At 40.1% G+C, this 14,956-nt stretch overlaps 1 protein-coding gene across 1 annotated transcript; it reads right to left on the bottom strand.

Moving 5' to 3' along the window:
* Positions 1-9,922: 9,922 nt before the first annotated feature.
* GAPCP-2 (glyceraldehyde-3-phosphate dehydrogenase of plastid 2) lies at positions 9,923-14,608 on the bottom strand. The gene is made up of 14 exons (XM_021978348.2): positions 14,291-14,608; positions 13,739-13,833; positions 13,574-13,641; positions 13,455-13,493; positions 12,869-12,969; positions 12,236-12,348; positions 11,987-12,086; positions 11,756-11,902; positions 11,583-11,643; positions 11,381-11,478; positions 11,097-11,239; positions 10,927-11,010; positions 10,438-10,527; positions 9,923-10,313 (listed from the first exon to the last, which is right to left on the bottom strand). The coding sequence occupies exons 1-14, from the start codon at positions 14,384-14,386 to the stop codon at positions 10,262-10,264; spliced, it is 1,287 nt and encodes a 428-aa protein (XP_021834040.1). The 5' UTR covers positions 14,387-14,608; the 3' UTR covers positions 9,923-10,261.
* Positions 14,609-14,956: the final 348 nt, after the last annotated feature.

Genomic DNA, 14,956 nt, shown 5'->3' with positions numbered 1-14,956 from the left:
TAAATGGTCCTTAAGGTTAAAATCCTTATATAAATGATTTTTTCATTTTTAAATTATTTTAAAAAAACTTCATTAGTTTGTTGGTGTGGCATATATGTGGAGCCCACATCTTCAAAAATATAGTGTCATATGTATTTAAAATACAATATATATTTTTAAATAATATAAAAAAGAAAACCAAAATTTTATGAATTTTAAATTAAAAAATTAAAAAATTTCGCAAGGACCATTTGTGATAGATGTGTAAACCTTAGGGATGTTTTGTGATATGTATATATGCCACGTCAGCAAACTAACGGAGTTTTTGATGGAACCTAACGGCAAGGACCATTTGTGATTATACATACTAACCTTGAGGACCACGAGTGACACAAAAAAACATTAAGGATGCAATCTGATAGTTTCGTAAACCTTAGGGACCTTTTGTGATAATAAGCCCTCTATATATAACGTGACGAGTTTAAGCACATAAAAGCTCCTATGCCCCTCGACCTTGGCCTATATATCAATCAAGAGTCTCACAATTTTTAGTTTTTTTCCCGCATGGCCAAAGCCTACTCTCATCCAGTGGCTCCTTCCCTAAACAACAACTTACATTCACTGGGCTATATACTCTTTTAGATGTGAAAATCTTAAATATCCAAATATAAGTCTTCGGTGACCGGTAGCTTTGAGAATTAATACATATGCAGCGGAGACTTTGAAGGTCTCCATAGCATCCATTAGCGAGCGGATAAGTTATTTGTGGTTTTTTTTTTTTTTTTTTTGTTGAATGGGTTGTTATTCATGGTTTCTAGCTAGCTAGTACCTTATATCTTTAAGGTCAATAGTCTATATATAAGTCTTGGTATGTGTACATGTGTTTAGTCTTGCACCACTCAATATGCTTAACTTCTATACATATGTATCTGATAGAGAGTAACTTTAAGGATGATTAATGTCATACAAAAATACATTAAAGACGAAATGTGATAATTTCGCGAACCTCAGGGACCATTTGCAATAAAAATAGAAGAACCAAAACTTAATTATTATTCTTTACCTGAGAGATTGTTGTATGCAACATCTAAAATGCTTGAGGAAATTTTCCTGATAACTCGATGCTTCTCAGAGAAAGGACTATGAAGTTTTGCAGGTTGCAAATAGAGTAGAATAATACCATTCAAATGATTCTCAGCAATATCCAATTCCAGTACCGTGAACCAATTAACATTGCTGTGTGCAAATACATCTTCGAAGTAAAAGAAGCCCTCGGCAATGGCCGCTGCTGAAACCTTCAGTCTTGCAAACATGAGCACAGTTTTGTTGACGAACGCAAGGGCCTTTGTGATTTGAAGTTTGAACATAGCTGATTAGACAAAATGATCATTAATTTTCTTAAGATACATGTTCAGAGAAGGAATATCAGCAATATGATGAGCTTCAAACGTTGCCATGAGTTCTTGTTTCGTCTTCTTGTTTGGTCTTGAATTTATGGCAGCCTAGTTTGTGGCTTTTTTTTTTTAAATATATAGCTAGGGAAAGTGTTCTTGAACAGGAAAGTGGCCCAATGCAATCCTAGTCCCGTAAGGAGTTCAAAACAGGAAATTGAAATAGGATTTGACTCACTCACTCAAATTGAAATAGGAAGGTGGTACGATCGATATGCAGTATATAAAGAGGCATCAAAGCTTGTGCAAGAACACAAACTTTTTCACACATTACTCAAATTTCTTCATAGGTTTCTTGAGAGATTACAACAGATTTCAGTGAGATTCCAAGTCTTCCTGAGGCTATTCAAATTACGAATTACGTTCCTTGAAGATTTCTCTGCCAAACCTTATTTCCGAATCGAGTCTCGATGATTTCCCGACTGTCGATTATGTCATGCTTTTGGACCGAATTTGTCAGCACTTTGTCCGAATTATATCAAATTGCTTCCTTTTTGTTCCGTAGGGTTTCTTCACATGTTTTTTAGTTGAGGTCCAGCAGCGGGTTTGCTTTCAATTTTCAATGTATTCATGACTAGGACTAGATCATTATAAACTGTAACTCAGAGCTTTTGTGTTCATATTTCATGTAATTCAATTATGGTTTACATTCAGTTTAGAAGTTCATTTCACTAAGTTTTTTTTTTTTTTTAATATAAGCAATAGTCTAATTATTCTAAAATTAATCTAATTTACGGAAAGGTGACTTGAATGACTCATTACCCTTACCAACGGGTCTAAACTACGTATGCTTTTTATTTTATTTTTTATTTTAAATTTATAAAGTTTTTGAGCACATGGAACCTTGGATGATATGATAAAACCACAAAACTAATATGCTGTAGATTCTTTATTTAACTGGAAACATGACAGTGGTCCAATATTAATTGATTAAAGTTGTACTTCAAGCAATCCAGGCCGTCTTAGATTACAAATTACGTCCTACTCTTATTATGGTATTGAATTCCAGTCAACGATTTTTCGAATGTTAATTTTGTTGGTGTATGTGGCTCGATACAAGCTATAATCTGCAAGTCTTACAAGAAATAATACAATAATAATCTTACAGTTTAAATATACTTGATCCACTACTAATTGCATATAGACCTATTGAGAGGTCCATTGAGTCTAACCCCACTCAAGTTATTGGACCTAGATGGTTAAAAGTAGGGACAATATCGATACATGATTTGAACAGAGTAGTGGAGCTCCTAGGAGGTCCGTTGGGCTTAATCCCATTTGAAGTATTAGACCTAAGTGTCGGTTCATGATTTCGACAAAGTAATGAGCTCCTATAGACCGTGACACAACAACTTTCTTCCTTACCTCCCAAAAACTTCACCCACCTAGCAACTATTTCTCACCAAGTCTTTTAGCCCATATGGAAACTTGGATGATACGGTAAAACACTAAAATTATAATCTGCTGCAAAGGAGAGATTCATTATCATTCGTGTTTGTTCACCACGTCACCAGCATATTTATTTTTCACATTTTATAATCTTCGTCACTAATCCCTGGTCTGAAAATATAATTACAAAAAGAAAAAAAAAACCATAATTAGTGTATTGATATTGAGGTTTTATTATTTCGAGAGACCAAAAAGGAAAAAAAATCCATTCGACTAGCATATTTGCAAAATCTAAAGTCAATGGTCAAAAAATTAAGGCTGAAGGAATATTGCACTGAACAAGAGAGAGAGACTTAGGCCATCTCTAACCCAAATAGGGCTAAACTCAAATTTTTTTCCCCTTCAAAATACAACTATTCATGTATTGTCCGGACTCAAAAAAAAATTTCCTCCAACCATGCAGACTCATAATTTGAGTCCGCAATTTTATTAAATTGTTTTTAAAAGGTTAATCCCTAATTTTTTTTTTCTTGTTAATTTTTCTTGAAATTATTATTGTTTCAACTTTCGTGAATTAATTTTCTAAAGATTTTAATCTAAAAAAAATTCAAAATCCAAAACATAATATAATTTTCTGAAGATTGTTTTTTATAGTTGGATTTGCTCATATAACCTTTGAAATTAAATTGGAAAGAAAAAAGAAACAGTAGTTTGAAGGAATGATGGATTCCTACAACCCTTCCTCCCAACACGCCATGTGTCCTGATGACACAAGCCCCTTGTTGCAGGTGCTTCAAATGGGATGCATCATACATTGGCATGGGCTCCACTAAATTATCAGTCCAACTGAAACAAAGACTCCTATTTGGCCCCAAAAACCAGTCTCTGGAAATTTTAGCCTGCTCCTATACAAGGGTTGAAGAGGTTTTTGGGCTAAAAAACCCAAATTTCGGGTTCGCCAGGGTGGGTTGGAGATGGCCTTACTAGAAGCCGGAGTAGATATAGGCAAAGCATGACCCCAAATGACTTTCTTTCCATGCATCCTCTGATAAGTTTCTTTTTCTCTATCAAGTTTTTTTCTATGATGCAATTGGGTTTCAAGGACAATGCTTGGCTCCTGATATATCAGGAGCCATTCCTCCTCCATACAAGATGTGGCCTTCTAAAAATATGACACCTGTCTTTTTTTCTTTTTCTTTTTTTTTTTTTTTAACACTCTCTTTCTCTCTCTCCTCCCGTGTTCTCTCTTCTCTCTTCTCTCCATCTCTTTCTTCCACCATTCCCAAAATTTCCAAAACTCCCAAATAAATAACTCAATAAAATTAAAAAGGAGAGAAATCAATACATAGTGTTTGGGTGATGATGATGGAGGAGCAGCGATGGGAAGAGAAAGGGGCTGAAAATTTCTTCTAAAGAGTTGCAGGGGAAGAGACAGAGATGGGGAGAAGAGAGCAGAGAGAGCTGGGGGAGGAGAGGAGAGTGGGTGAGAAGAGAGAGAGGTAGAATCGGTGAAAAAAAAAAGAACAAAAAAGAAACATGGGAAGAGAAGAGAGAGCTGGGGAGAGTGGGTGAGACAAAAAAAAAAGGAAAAAAAAAGAAACATGGGAAGAGACAGAGATGGGGAGATGAGAGAAGAAGAGAGAGCTTGGGGAGGAAAGGAGAGTGGGTGAGAAGAGAGAGGGAGGGTCAGTGGAAAAAAAAAAAAAAAACACAGGTGTCATTTTTTTTTTTTTTTTGAAATAAACCGATTCATTGCAATGAAGATTAGCTGAGGCAACAGTCTTGGGTGAGGAGTTCCTGAACAAGCTCAGGGGCCTCACCAAACCAAAAACAATCTTGGTGCAAATGAAAAGCAAACAAGGCAAGCCTGTTAGCGACACGGTTACTAAGCCTAGGCACATTGGCCACGGAAGATGACTGGAAGTGAGAGAGGAGCACACAACAGTCATCAATCAAAACCCCCCCACTAGAAGCAACAGAGGTATCTTGCGAGACAGCTATAGCAAGCTTGGCGGAGCCGCACTCGAAACAAACCCGTTGGAGATTCAACTCCACAGCCAACCGGATGCCCGCCAGCAAAGACACAGCGTGAAGATGATCAAGAGACCCAATATTCCTAATTTTTTTAGAACAAGCCGCCAGAACGCTCCCTGACTCGTTGCGGATCACCACCCCAATACCCCCACAACGATCGGCAGCAAGCCACGCCCCACCGACGTTGACTTTGGCAAAACCGTCCCTAGGCGCAATCCATCTGTGAATAGGCTGAAGGGGGACTGAAGGTGATTGACCCAAGAGCAGACTATGAAACTCCTGCAACCACGAAGAGGCCTGAAACACTAAACCCGTGGGACTAGTACCCACACACTCCCAGATACGAGAATTACGGTCTTTCCAAAGAGCCCAAAGAAGCATAAGAGCTAGAGCAAACGACTGCTTAGAGAGAAGGATAGAAGCAGCCTTTAACCAATCTGACATGCTCGACGCACGGAGACGAGACAACTTCGGGCCCAGAGGAGAAGCCGACCAGACAGCGGTAGCAAAAGGGCATTGGACAAAAAGATGCAGGGAAGATTCCACAGAAGAGATACACCTCACACAGTCTGTACCAATATCCACTTTCCGATGATACAACCTTACTCGGGTAGGAATAATGTCCCAAGCAACTTTCCAAGCACAAATTTTAACTTTCGGAGGGATCTTGGCACGCCAGATCGCAGACCAAAACTTCTTATCAGTCTCAACAACAGCAGCAGGAAATTGAGGGAGGGCCACCTCCCCACTTATCAGCCAATCCCGGGCAACACCATAGGCACTGCGAACGGTGAAACAACCATTTGGCTCGTGGTGCCAAATCCGACGATCTTGAGGCTTGCGAAAGCTCAAAGGGATCGAACTAATAGCCTCCACCTCCCCCACCGGGAAAAGATCATGGAGGAGTCGAAAATTCCAGTTTCCGTCAGCCTCAAGGAGGGCATCCACTCTCAGATTTCGGAAAGAGTCATGGGGTGGGGGGGAGAGGACTTGGAAAGAAGGAAGTCTAGGGATCCACTTATCAAACCACACCCTAATGGAAGACCCATTGCCGACTTGCCAACGCATCCCTCTCTCCAGAACCTGTTTGGCAGCAAAGATGCTACGCCAACAAAAGGAAGGGTTATTTCCTTCTGGGGCCAATAAGAAGTCAGAACCAGGGTAGTACTTAGCCCGGAATAAGCGAGCCACCAAAGAGTTTGGCTGTTGACAAAGCCGCCATCCTTGTTTGGCCAAAAGAGCTAAATTGAAAGCACGGAGTTCACGGAAGTTCAGACCACCTTCCAACTTGAAGTTGCACAACTTCTTCCAAGGCAGCCAATGAATCTTACGTTTGTCTTTATCCCCACTCCACCAAAATTTGGCAACAGCACTATTTAATTCATCACAAAAGCCTTTAGGAAGCAAAAAGCAGTTCATGGTGTAAGTTGGCAGAGATTGAGCCACTGCCTTAATCAAAATCTCCCTACCAGCCCCACTCAAAAGCTTACCTTTCCACCCTTTAAGCTTATTCCACAACTTTTCTTTGAGGGAAGCAAAGACCATGCGTTTGGCCCGACCCACAAAAGTAGGCAAACCAAGGTACTTTTCATGGACCGAGACACAGAGCACCCCCAAAATACTAGAAAGCACAGCACGAGTGTGTTCCTTCACATTTTTGCTGAAGACCACGCTGCTTTTTAGGAGATTGACAACCTGACCTGAGGCTAGTTCATAAGACCGCAGAATTTTCATCACTTGAGAACATTCATCCCTAGAAGCTCTAGCAAAAATGAAGCTGTCATCTGCAAAGAGTAAATGATGTATACTTGGGGCGTTCCTGCAAATTTTAACCCCCTGGATTAAACCATCCCGCTCTCTACTAGAAATCAGAGCAGACAACCCTTCCACACACATAAGGAACAAATACGGGGATATGGGATCCCCTTGTCTCAACCCGCGAGAGGGAACCACAAAGCCTGTTGGGACTCCATTAATCAAAAAGGAATAAGAGACAGAAGTAACACATCTCATGATCATATCAACCCACTGGAGATTCAGACCCAGCCGCAACATCATAGCCCTTAAAAAAGACCATTCAACCCGGTCGTAAGCCTTGCTCATATCTAGTTTAATAGCCATGGAACCTGAATTCCCACCACGCTTGCCATGCAAATGGTGCGCAACCTCTGCCGCAACAAGAGAGTTATCAGAAATCAAACGCCCAGGGACAAAGGCACTCTGAAAGGGAGATATAATAGAATCCATCATTGGTTTCAGTCGGTTCGTCAAAACCTTAGCAGCAATCTTATAAAGCACGTTACAGAGACTGATAGGGCGGATTTGCGACATATCCTGAGGAGACTGAGTTTTAGGAATCAGGGCCACATGAGTGAAGCAGATTTGTTTAAGAAAACCATTCCCCAACAAGAAAGAGCGAACTGCACAGACCACATCATCACCGACGATATTCCAGAATTTTTGAAAGAAGACTGGAGCCATACCATCAGGGCCAGGGGCAGTGGAGGGGGCCATGGAAAACAGAGCCAACCTAATCTCTTCGGCTGAAAATTCTACACACAAAGCATCATTCATTGTACTAGTGAATTTGGGCTCAACCACCTCTAACACCTCATGAACAGCGGAAGTATTCTCTCCCTGCGCCAAGAAAATCTTCCTGAAATGATCCAGAACGATGACCTTAATGCCTTTTTCATCGTCGTGCCAAACTCCTTGAGCATCTTTAAGCCCCTTTAAGCAATTCCTACGTTTCCGATTTGAGGCTTGCTGGTGAAAGTACCGAGTATTCCGATCCCCATTCTTAAGCCACAGAGAGCGAGAGCGTTGTCGCCAGTAAATTTCCTCGCGAGAAAGGAGGGAATCGAGCTGCCCCATCAAGGCCTTCTGCTGAGCATGCACCAGACTAGAAGGGGGCAAATTCCAAAGGACCTCAAGAGAGTTCTGGATTCCTTCCAATTCAGCCTTAAAATGACTGAAGGTGTGCCTGTTCCAGTGAAGTAAAGCAAACCTGGTTGCTTTGAGTTTCTCACACACTTGAGCCATAGGCACTCCGGGAGCAGCTGTGCTCCAGCCAGACCGAACTATCTGCTCACATTCCGAATGCTGGAGCCAAAACTCCTCAAAACGGAATCTGCGCCTTGATTGAGAAGCAGTCCGAGAGACTCCAGTTCGCACCTCGATAAGGACGGGCAAGTGATCAGATTTACTAGGAGCCAAATGCACCACACGATGATGGGGGAACTTGTCCCGCCAAGGAAAGTTAGCAACAGCACGATCCAACCTGCAAGAAATCCCACCAGACCTGGAAGAAGACCAAGTGAAAGGACTCCCTACGAAGCCAAGGTCAGAAAGATCACTATCAGCGAGGGCATCTCTGAAGTTATCCATCTGCCATTCAGATCTTAAGAGACCACCGCACTTCTCCTGATTACTTAGGATTTCGTTGAAATCCCCAAAGCACAACCACGGTAAGGAGGACTGCTGACCCAAACGAGATAGGATATTCCAAGAGAAAGAACGATCAGACACTTGGGGGCAGCCGTAGAACCCAGTCAGTCTCCAAACTCCTACCGAGTCACCCGAATCGCACTCAGCATCAATATGATTGAGAGAGGAAGATTTGATGACAATATTCACTTCCTCCCTCCACAGGAGGCAAAGGCCACCAGCACTGCCCCTGCTTGGAACAACGAACAAATTCGAGAACCCCAACCGGAATTTAATTTGCTCCATCTTCGCCATGCTACATCTTGTTTCACTAAGAAAAATCACTTTTGGCCTTTTTTGGTGAATGAGGTTCACCACCGCCTGAACAGTCGGAGGGTTCCCAAGCCCCTGACAATTCCAGCTCAAAAGGTTCATGAAGCTCGACGAGAGGGGGCCTTCCCAAAATAGAGCACAGACCACAGCCAATAGAGGCTAACGAGAAAGAACCAAAAAGGTTCCTCACGAGTTGGACAAGAGTCAGAAAACATGCATCAGCTACTTGACAGAGGAACACTGACAAACACCTGGCGTGCTTCTTCACTAGCCACACTGCACAGACCGACTTAGGAAAAAACCTTGAAGCCCGTCGCAAGCAGATAACCCAATTGCAAAAAGCAAAGGGAAAATAGCATCAAACTAGTAACAATGTAGAAAAATTTACTACACACAGAGCCGACAAAGCGGGAGTGCAGACAGAAAAGGGGGCATCCAAAGAAAAAGAAGAAAAAAAGGGGGGGTATGGGTTAGATGGTGGATATGGCAGAGGAAAAGCAGAAAGGGTGAAAGAGTTGAAAAAGAGGGGAAGGGCCCGCCAGTAAAGGAGGTTAAAAGAGATGGGAGCGAGTCTGGGTTAGGGAGGGGGGAAAAGTGGGATTGAGAAAAGGAAGAGAAGTTGGGTGTGGGGTAGGTCTGGAATAGTGAATAGCAAAACAGGGGGAGGCGTTGGATAGGGGAAGGAGGCCCGCTAGAAAAGAAGGGAAGCTGCCTGAGATGGGGAGGGGGGGGGGGGGGGGAACGCGGCGGGTCTCACATCGTGAGCCAGAGAGAACTCTTGGTTTGGGACTGCTTCTTTAAGAAACGGTCACACTGTGAACTCTAAGTAAAGACAAAAGGTGTCATTTTTTTAGAAGGCCACATCTTGTATGAGGAGGAATGGCTCCTGATATGTCATGAGCCAAGCATTGTCCGGGTTTCAATTGCCAGATAGGCTTTTTATATATAGTAACTGAAAAAGACAAAAAAGAAAAAAGTAGAACCTTATGTTCTTGCACGCAAAGTAAGGCAACGTCTACAGTGCACCTGGTGTATCAATCACTGCTAGAAAATTAGTCACTAGTCAATGATTATTTAGATACAAATTCATAAAAGTGACTTAAATTTTTTTTGAAAACTAATAATCCCACCATATCTATTAAAGGTTTTTGGGATAGACATTAGTGTGTAATACAAATAAAGTAATTTACATTTTTTTACCCTTAATAGTTGGATCTCTTTTATCAATCCCCAACACTCCTAGGAAACTCATTATAAAAAAATCAGTTACAAATTGTATGTTATTTGACACAAACTCAGTCAAACCCATGTTACCAAGAGCAATTTATTTCATTTTTAAACGCGCAAGAACAAATAATTACCCTTCCTGTTTAACATTTGTTTCGAATGCCATTCAAGTTAAGGCTTCTTGGGCAGCTCTAGGAGAAAGCCCCTTCAACGGAGCTGTAAATTATAATGCAGTACAAATAGATGCATTGGCCCAAACAAACTGAGAGCTCATGCAAATTGAATTTCCATTATTTTCACATAGAATTATGTGACGTCTAAATCTCAACGGTGATTAAAAAGATATTTGTATAACTACTCTTCAACCAAACTCATAGCAACAGCAAGCACTAAAAATTGTGGTGACTCTCGGCGACCGAGACTTATGCTGCTGCCACCAATGCCATGTGCTCTATGAGGTCCAAAACTCGGTTGCTGTACCAAAGATGAAAGCACTATTAGTCATACACAACCAAATAGAACCAACAAACTTGGAATTAGTAGTGCATGCCAAATGCTGAACGTGTGAATATGCAAGTGTAAAAGATGGATTCTTTACCTGTATCCCCACTCATTGTCGTACCACGAAACAAGCTTAACAAAGGAAGAACTAAGTGCTAACCCAGCCTTGGCATCAAATATACTGGACCTGGAAATTGAAGGAATGATTTAAAGCTAAGCCCTTCATGCATGAATAAATCAATTCAGAAAAATATCACACATTTTTAATTGTAATTCATAGAATCATTGTTAACTGGTGAAATTGCATGGAAGAAATAATGGTTCGACCCTTACTAAGACAACTTTCCCTTCCAGAACAAAGTCAGCCTAATTTGTGTAATGAGTATAAAAATATCTTAAATTTTTCATATCATATCAGCCAACAATGACGGCACATATGTGCCAGTTGACCAAAAAAATCATATAAGAAAATAACCTCCAAAGATGATAAGATGATTTTTCTTTTAATTACTCAATTTCACCTATAAGATTCATGCTACTATTGGCTTTTATATTTAAAAAAAGCTTGGAGAAAATAAAAACCTACCTTGAGTCACCGACAAAATCATTGGAGACTACATCTTCTTCAGTGTAACCAAGGATGCCTCTAAGCGGCCCATCAGCAGCATACCTTCATATAAGATATCAGAGGTGATTGAGCTATCGAAAGGGGGAAACATAAAGGTATACACTATACACAACACGCAGAATGCATACCTGATGGCTGCTTTGACATCCTCATAAGAAGTCGTCTTCTCAAGTCGACAAGTTAAGTCCACCACAGATACATTAGGAGTTGGGACACGGAAGGCCATACCAGTAAGCTTTCCATTTAGTTCTGGTAGAACTTTTCCAACAGCCTACAATTCCAGGGAACAAATCAAATATGGTACCATTAGACCCATAAAATAAATATGTAAATCAATCATGAGTAAATACCGATTAAATAATAAATAAAATAACTTAGAAAAATTTCCCTAATCTATTTTCAGGGAAGGTACCTTTGCAGCACCAGTTGAACTTGGGATGATATTCTGTCCAGCTCCTCGGCCTCCTCTCCAATCCTTCATCGAAGGGCCATCAACTGTCTTCTGTGTTGCTGATCAAGTAAAACTGTCAATAAGTTTACCCCATAATGTGTGATAAACAATGTGCACATGCACGTGTTCTAGAGAGAGAGAGGGAGAGAGAGAGAGAGGAAACCTGTAGTTGCATGCACAGTTGTCATCAAACCTTCAAGAATACCAAATTCCTCATGAATCACCTGCACAATAAATTTAATGAGGCAAGAGGCAGTGGCTAAAAGTGCTAATGCAGGAAGAAAGCTGAAATAATAGAAATATAAAACAGACTATTTGGTCAGGATGCAATCAAACCTTGGCAAGAGGAGCAAGGCAGTTGGTAGTACAGCTTGCATTAGAAACGATGTCCATATTTGGCTTGTATGTACGCTCATTTACTCCTACCACAAACATGGGTGCATCTGCTGATGGAGCTGATATTACCACTTTCTTTGCACCACCCTGCAAAGCAAAATCAATCAAAGGTCAACTTGGTGTGACAGTAACAAGCAATGTAATGCAAGAAATTGACTCAAAGCAATTAACCTTTTTATGTAATGAAGCCTTCTCAACTGTTGTAAAAATCCCAGAAGATTCGACAACATACTCAACGCCATAATCACCCCAAGGGATCTCCGCAGGATCTCTGGATAAGGTTTAGAAGTTAATCCCACAATACAGATACTGTTTTCAATTAAAAAACCAACTTATGGTGTTCATAATGTTCTCTACAGAACATGCTACAAAACATAAAACAGCCATTCAGATTAGTATTAAAAATCACTAGGACAATACCTTTTGCTCACAACTTTAATCGTCTTCCCATTTATTTCCAAGGTGGAATCATCAACAACACTAATTGATCCGTCGAATACTCCATGTGTGGAGTCATACTTAAACATGTAAGCCTGCAGATAAAAATACAAGAAAATAAGAATACAGGAGAACATACAAGCATTCTTGCCTGCATTAATTAACTTCAATACTGATTAGAGGACAGGAGCAGAATGAATATCCAAGAAACTAATCATCAATTTTTTAAGTTTTTTACACACGTGAATATAATCAAAACAAACAAAGCTATCCACAATTTTAAATATTCAAGTTCAATCATGTAGATACTAACAGTGAGATAAACAGGTGCAATTTAAACCATTCACATATATTCAATGACGCACTCACTTAATTCATGTGCAACACTTCCTACAATACAGCTCTGATCCATTAAGTACCAAAAAAACATATCGAAAATTGAATTAGAAGCAGAATGCATGCTTCTCATATACCCAAACAAAGATGACAATATCTAATCTATACCAGTCTAATCTTGAAACATAAATAACATGTAGTGCAGGTATTGCTCTGGTGGCTATGTAATTATCCCAGGATATTAGCAAATTGTAAATAAACATCATCCTTATTCCTTACCATGTACTTAGCATCAACTAAAGGATCATTGACCGCAACCACTTCTATATCATCTCTAGAGGCTGCTATTCGGAGAACCAACCTTCCAATTCGACCAAAACCTGCACGAATTCAGTACTTATATGTTGTCATCATATACCAACTATAAATTCATTTTCTAAAGCGAACAAGTCATCAGAAAATCATCCTTTCAAAAAGACAAGCTAAGCATTAGTAAAATATAAAAAGTCAGGTATTGCTATATCAAGCAATATACAAAGAGTAAGACCTATACGATTTTCGAGCATCCAAAAAAATGAAAGGGGCTAATGGGAAGAACAGCAGTAATATTGAAATCATAGACAAACAAACTTAAGATTCAAAATAGAGAGTTGGGCATTGATATATCAAACAGTACTAAGAGTAGCAGTTATACAGTTAACGAGCATCCAAAAACAATGAAAGGGGGTCATGGGAAGAATAGCAGTAATACTGACATAATAGACAAACAACTTAACATTTAAGAAAACAAGCTTAAACTAAACAAAGAAAAGCATCATCCATGCCCACTGACAAGCAAGAGAAAGCACAACTTAAATCAACTTACCATTGATTCCAACCTTTGTCTTCCCACCACTCCCTGATCCTAAACAAAACAAAACAATCAAGAGTAAGCTTCAGAGCTATACAAATCAATGTGATGTTGAAAATTTGTTTGGTTCTTACTCTGGATTGTGGGTGGTAGCTCAGTGGCTGTGGCTTTGATAGGTTGGACACTCCTGGCGCTACATATCCTGAAAAACGGACCATATATCACAGTCAATTACAATAACAATGCCTGAAATAGCAAACCCAAAAAATTAACTAAAAACTGAGACTAGGTTCCTCAACTGTAAAGAAGACGAGCCGCTTGGGATAGAAGTCCCAAATATGCTTGATTGCACCTTTGGACAGTTCAGATTGCGACCAAATCCAACGCTTGACACCTGAATAACAGATAAAAGAGAATAAACAAAAAAGCGAAACAAAAGTGTATTTATTATTCATTGTTTTAGTGAGTAGTGGTATTTTCCACTCATAAAAAAAAACTGAAAAGAAAAATCAAACCTTTTTAAAGCTAAGAAAACTCAACTAAATCACTAAATAAAATATCAAAAACTTTTACATAAAAGAAAGAATTCTAGCATAGAGAAAATGAACTACAAGCCGAAATTTAAAGCCTTAAATTTTGCAAAAGAAACTGGTACAAATCAACAGTAATCATAAACAAAAAACCAAAGAAATATAAGCTTAAAAAACCAAAACACAATTTATTCAAGACCTCATTTTTCATTCCTCTGTTTTCAAAACACAACCAAATTCCCAAATGTTTGGAAGACTACAACACCGTTTCGAAAAAGTTGGGTGATCATCCATGGGAGCAGAGGCAAGTAAAAACCAGACCTTGAAAGAAGCGGAGGACGAAGCCGCGAGCTCAGCACGCGAGGCTTCGATCAACGGAGCTGAGGCTGTAGATCTGAGCAGAGAAGAAGCCGCCATTTTTTAGTGATTCAACGGACTCAGAGCTCTCTTTCTCTCTCTTGCTCACTCTCTCTCTCTCTTCGTCCGAAGCAGATGGAATTGAAAACCCTAAAAACGAAAAGCTTTTATGCAGCTTTTGGAGACTACGAACAGCCCACCAGAACCAAATGTGTCTTTTGCTTTCTTTTTTTAATATTAAACTTTTTTAGAAAAAAATCACGAAAATAAATAAAGTAAAAACCCTGCGGAGGTTCTTATGGAGCTTCCCCTGAAAACTCCCTCTCTCTCTCTCTTCATGTTCTTTATGGGGGAGCACTCGTCTGCGACCCGCCAGAAATCTTGGCCATTTTCAACCGTTGATTTTTGAAGGATCCGAAAGATAAACGGTTAAGATGTGAAGGGAGTAAGGGTTGTGATGAGAGTGGAAGGAGAGGATTATGAGCTGTGTAAATCACGTAGGTGAGTTTGTCGTGACGTGGAGAGCGGAGAAAAGGTATCGTAGATCCTCGAAAGCCACGTCGGACCCGTGTGGGCTTTTTTGGGATTTTCCTTTTTTGACATTTTCTAGCCGGTCCACGTTCCCGGTCC

Source organism: Prunus avium, chromosome 4, assembly GCF_965620075.1.
Source record: "Prunus avium chromosome 4, drPruAviu1.hap1.1, whole genome shotgun sequence".
NCBI lineage: Eukaryota > Viridiplantae > Streptophyta > Magnoliopsida > Rosales > Rosaceae > Prunus > Prunus avium.
The sequence above is the reverse complement of the archived record's forward strand: the minus strand, read 5'-3'. Positions and strand labels throughout refer to the sequence as shown.

Excerpts from the sequence above, each read along its gene's own strand:
- GAPCP-2 (XM_021978348.2), bottom strand. The coding sequence starts at position 14,386 with ATGGCGGCTTCTTCTCTGCTCAGATCTACAGCCTCAGCTCCGTTGATC. Across the intron at positions 12,349-12,868 it reads TAGTTGATGCTAAGTACATG|GCTTACATGTTTAAGTATGA; the intron begins GTAAGGAATAAG and ends TTTTATCTGCAG. Across the intron at positions 11,644-11,755 it reads GCCTTGCTCCTCTTGCCAAG|GTGATTCATGAGGAATTTGG; the intron begins GTTTGATTGCAT and ends TTTATTGTGCAG.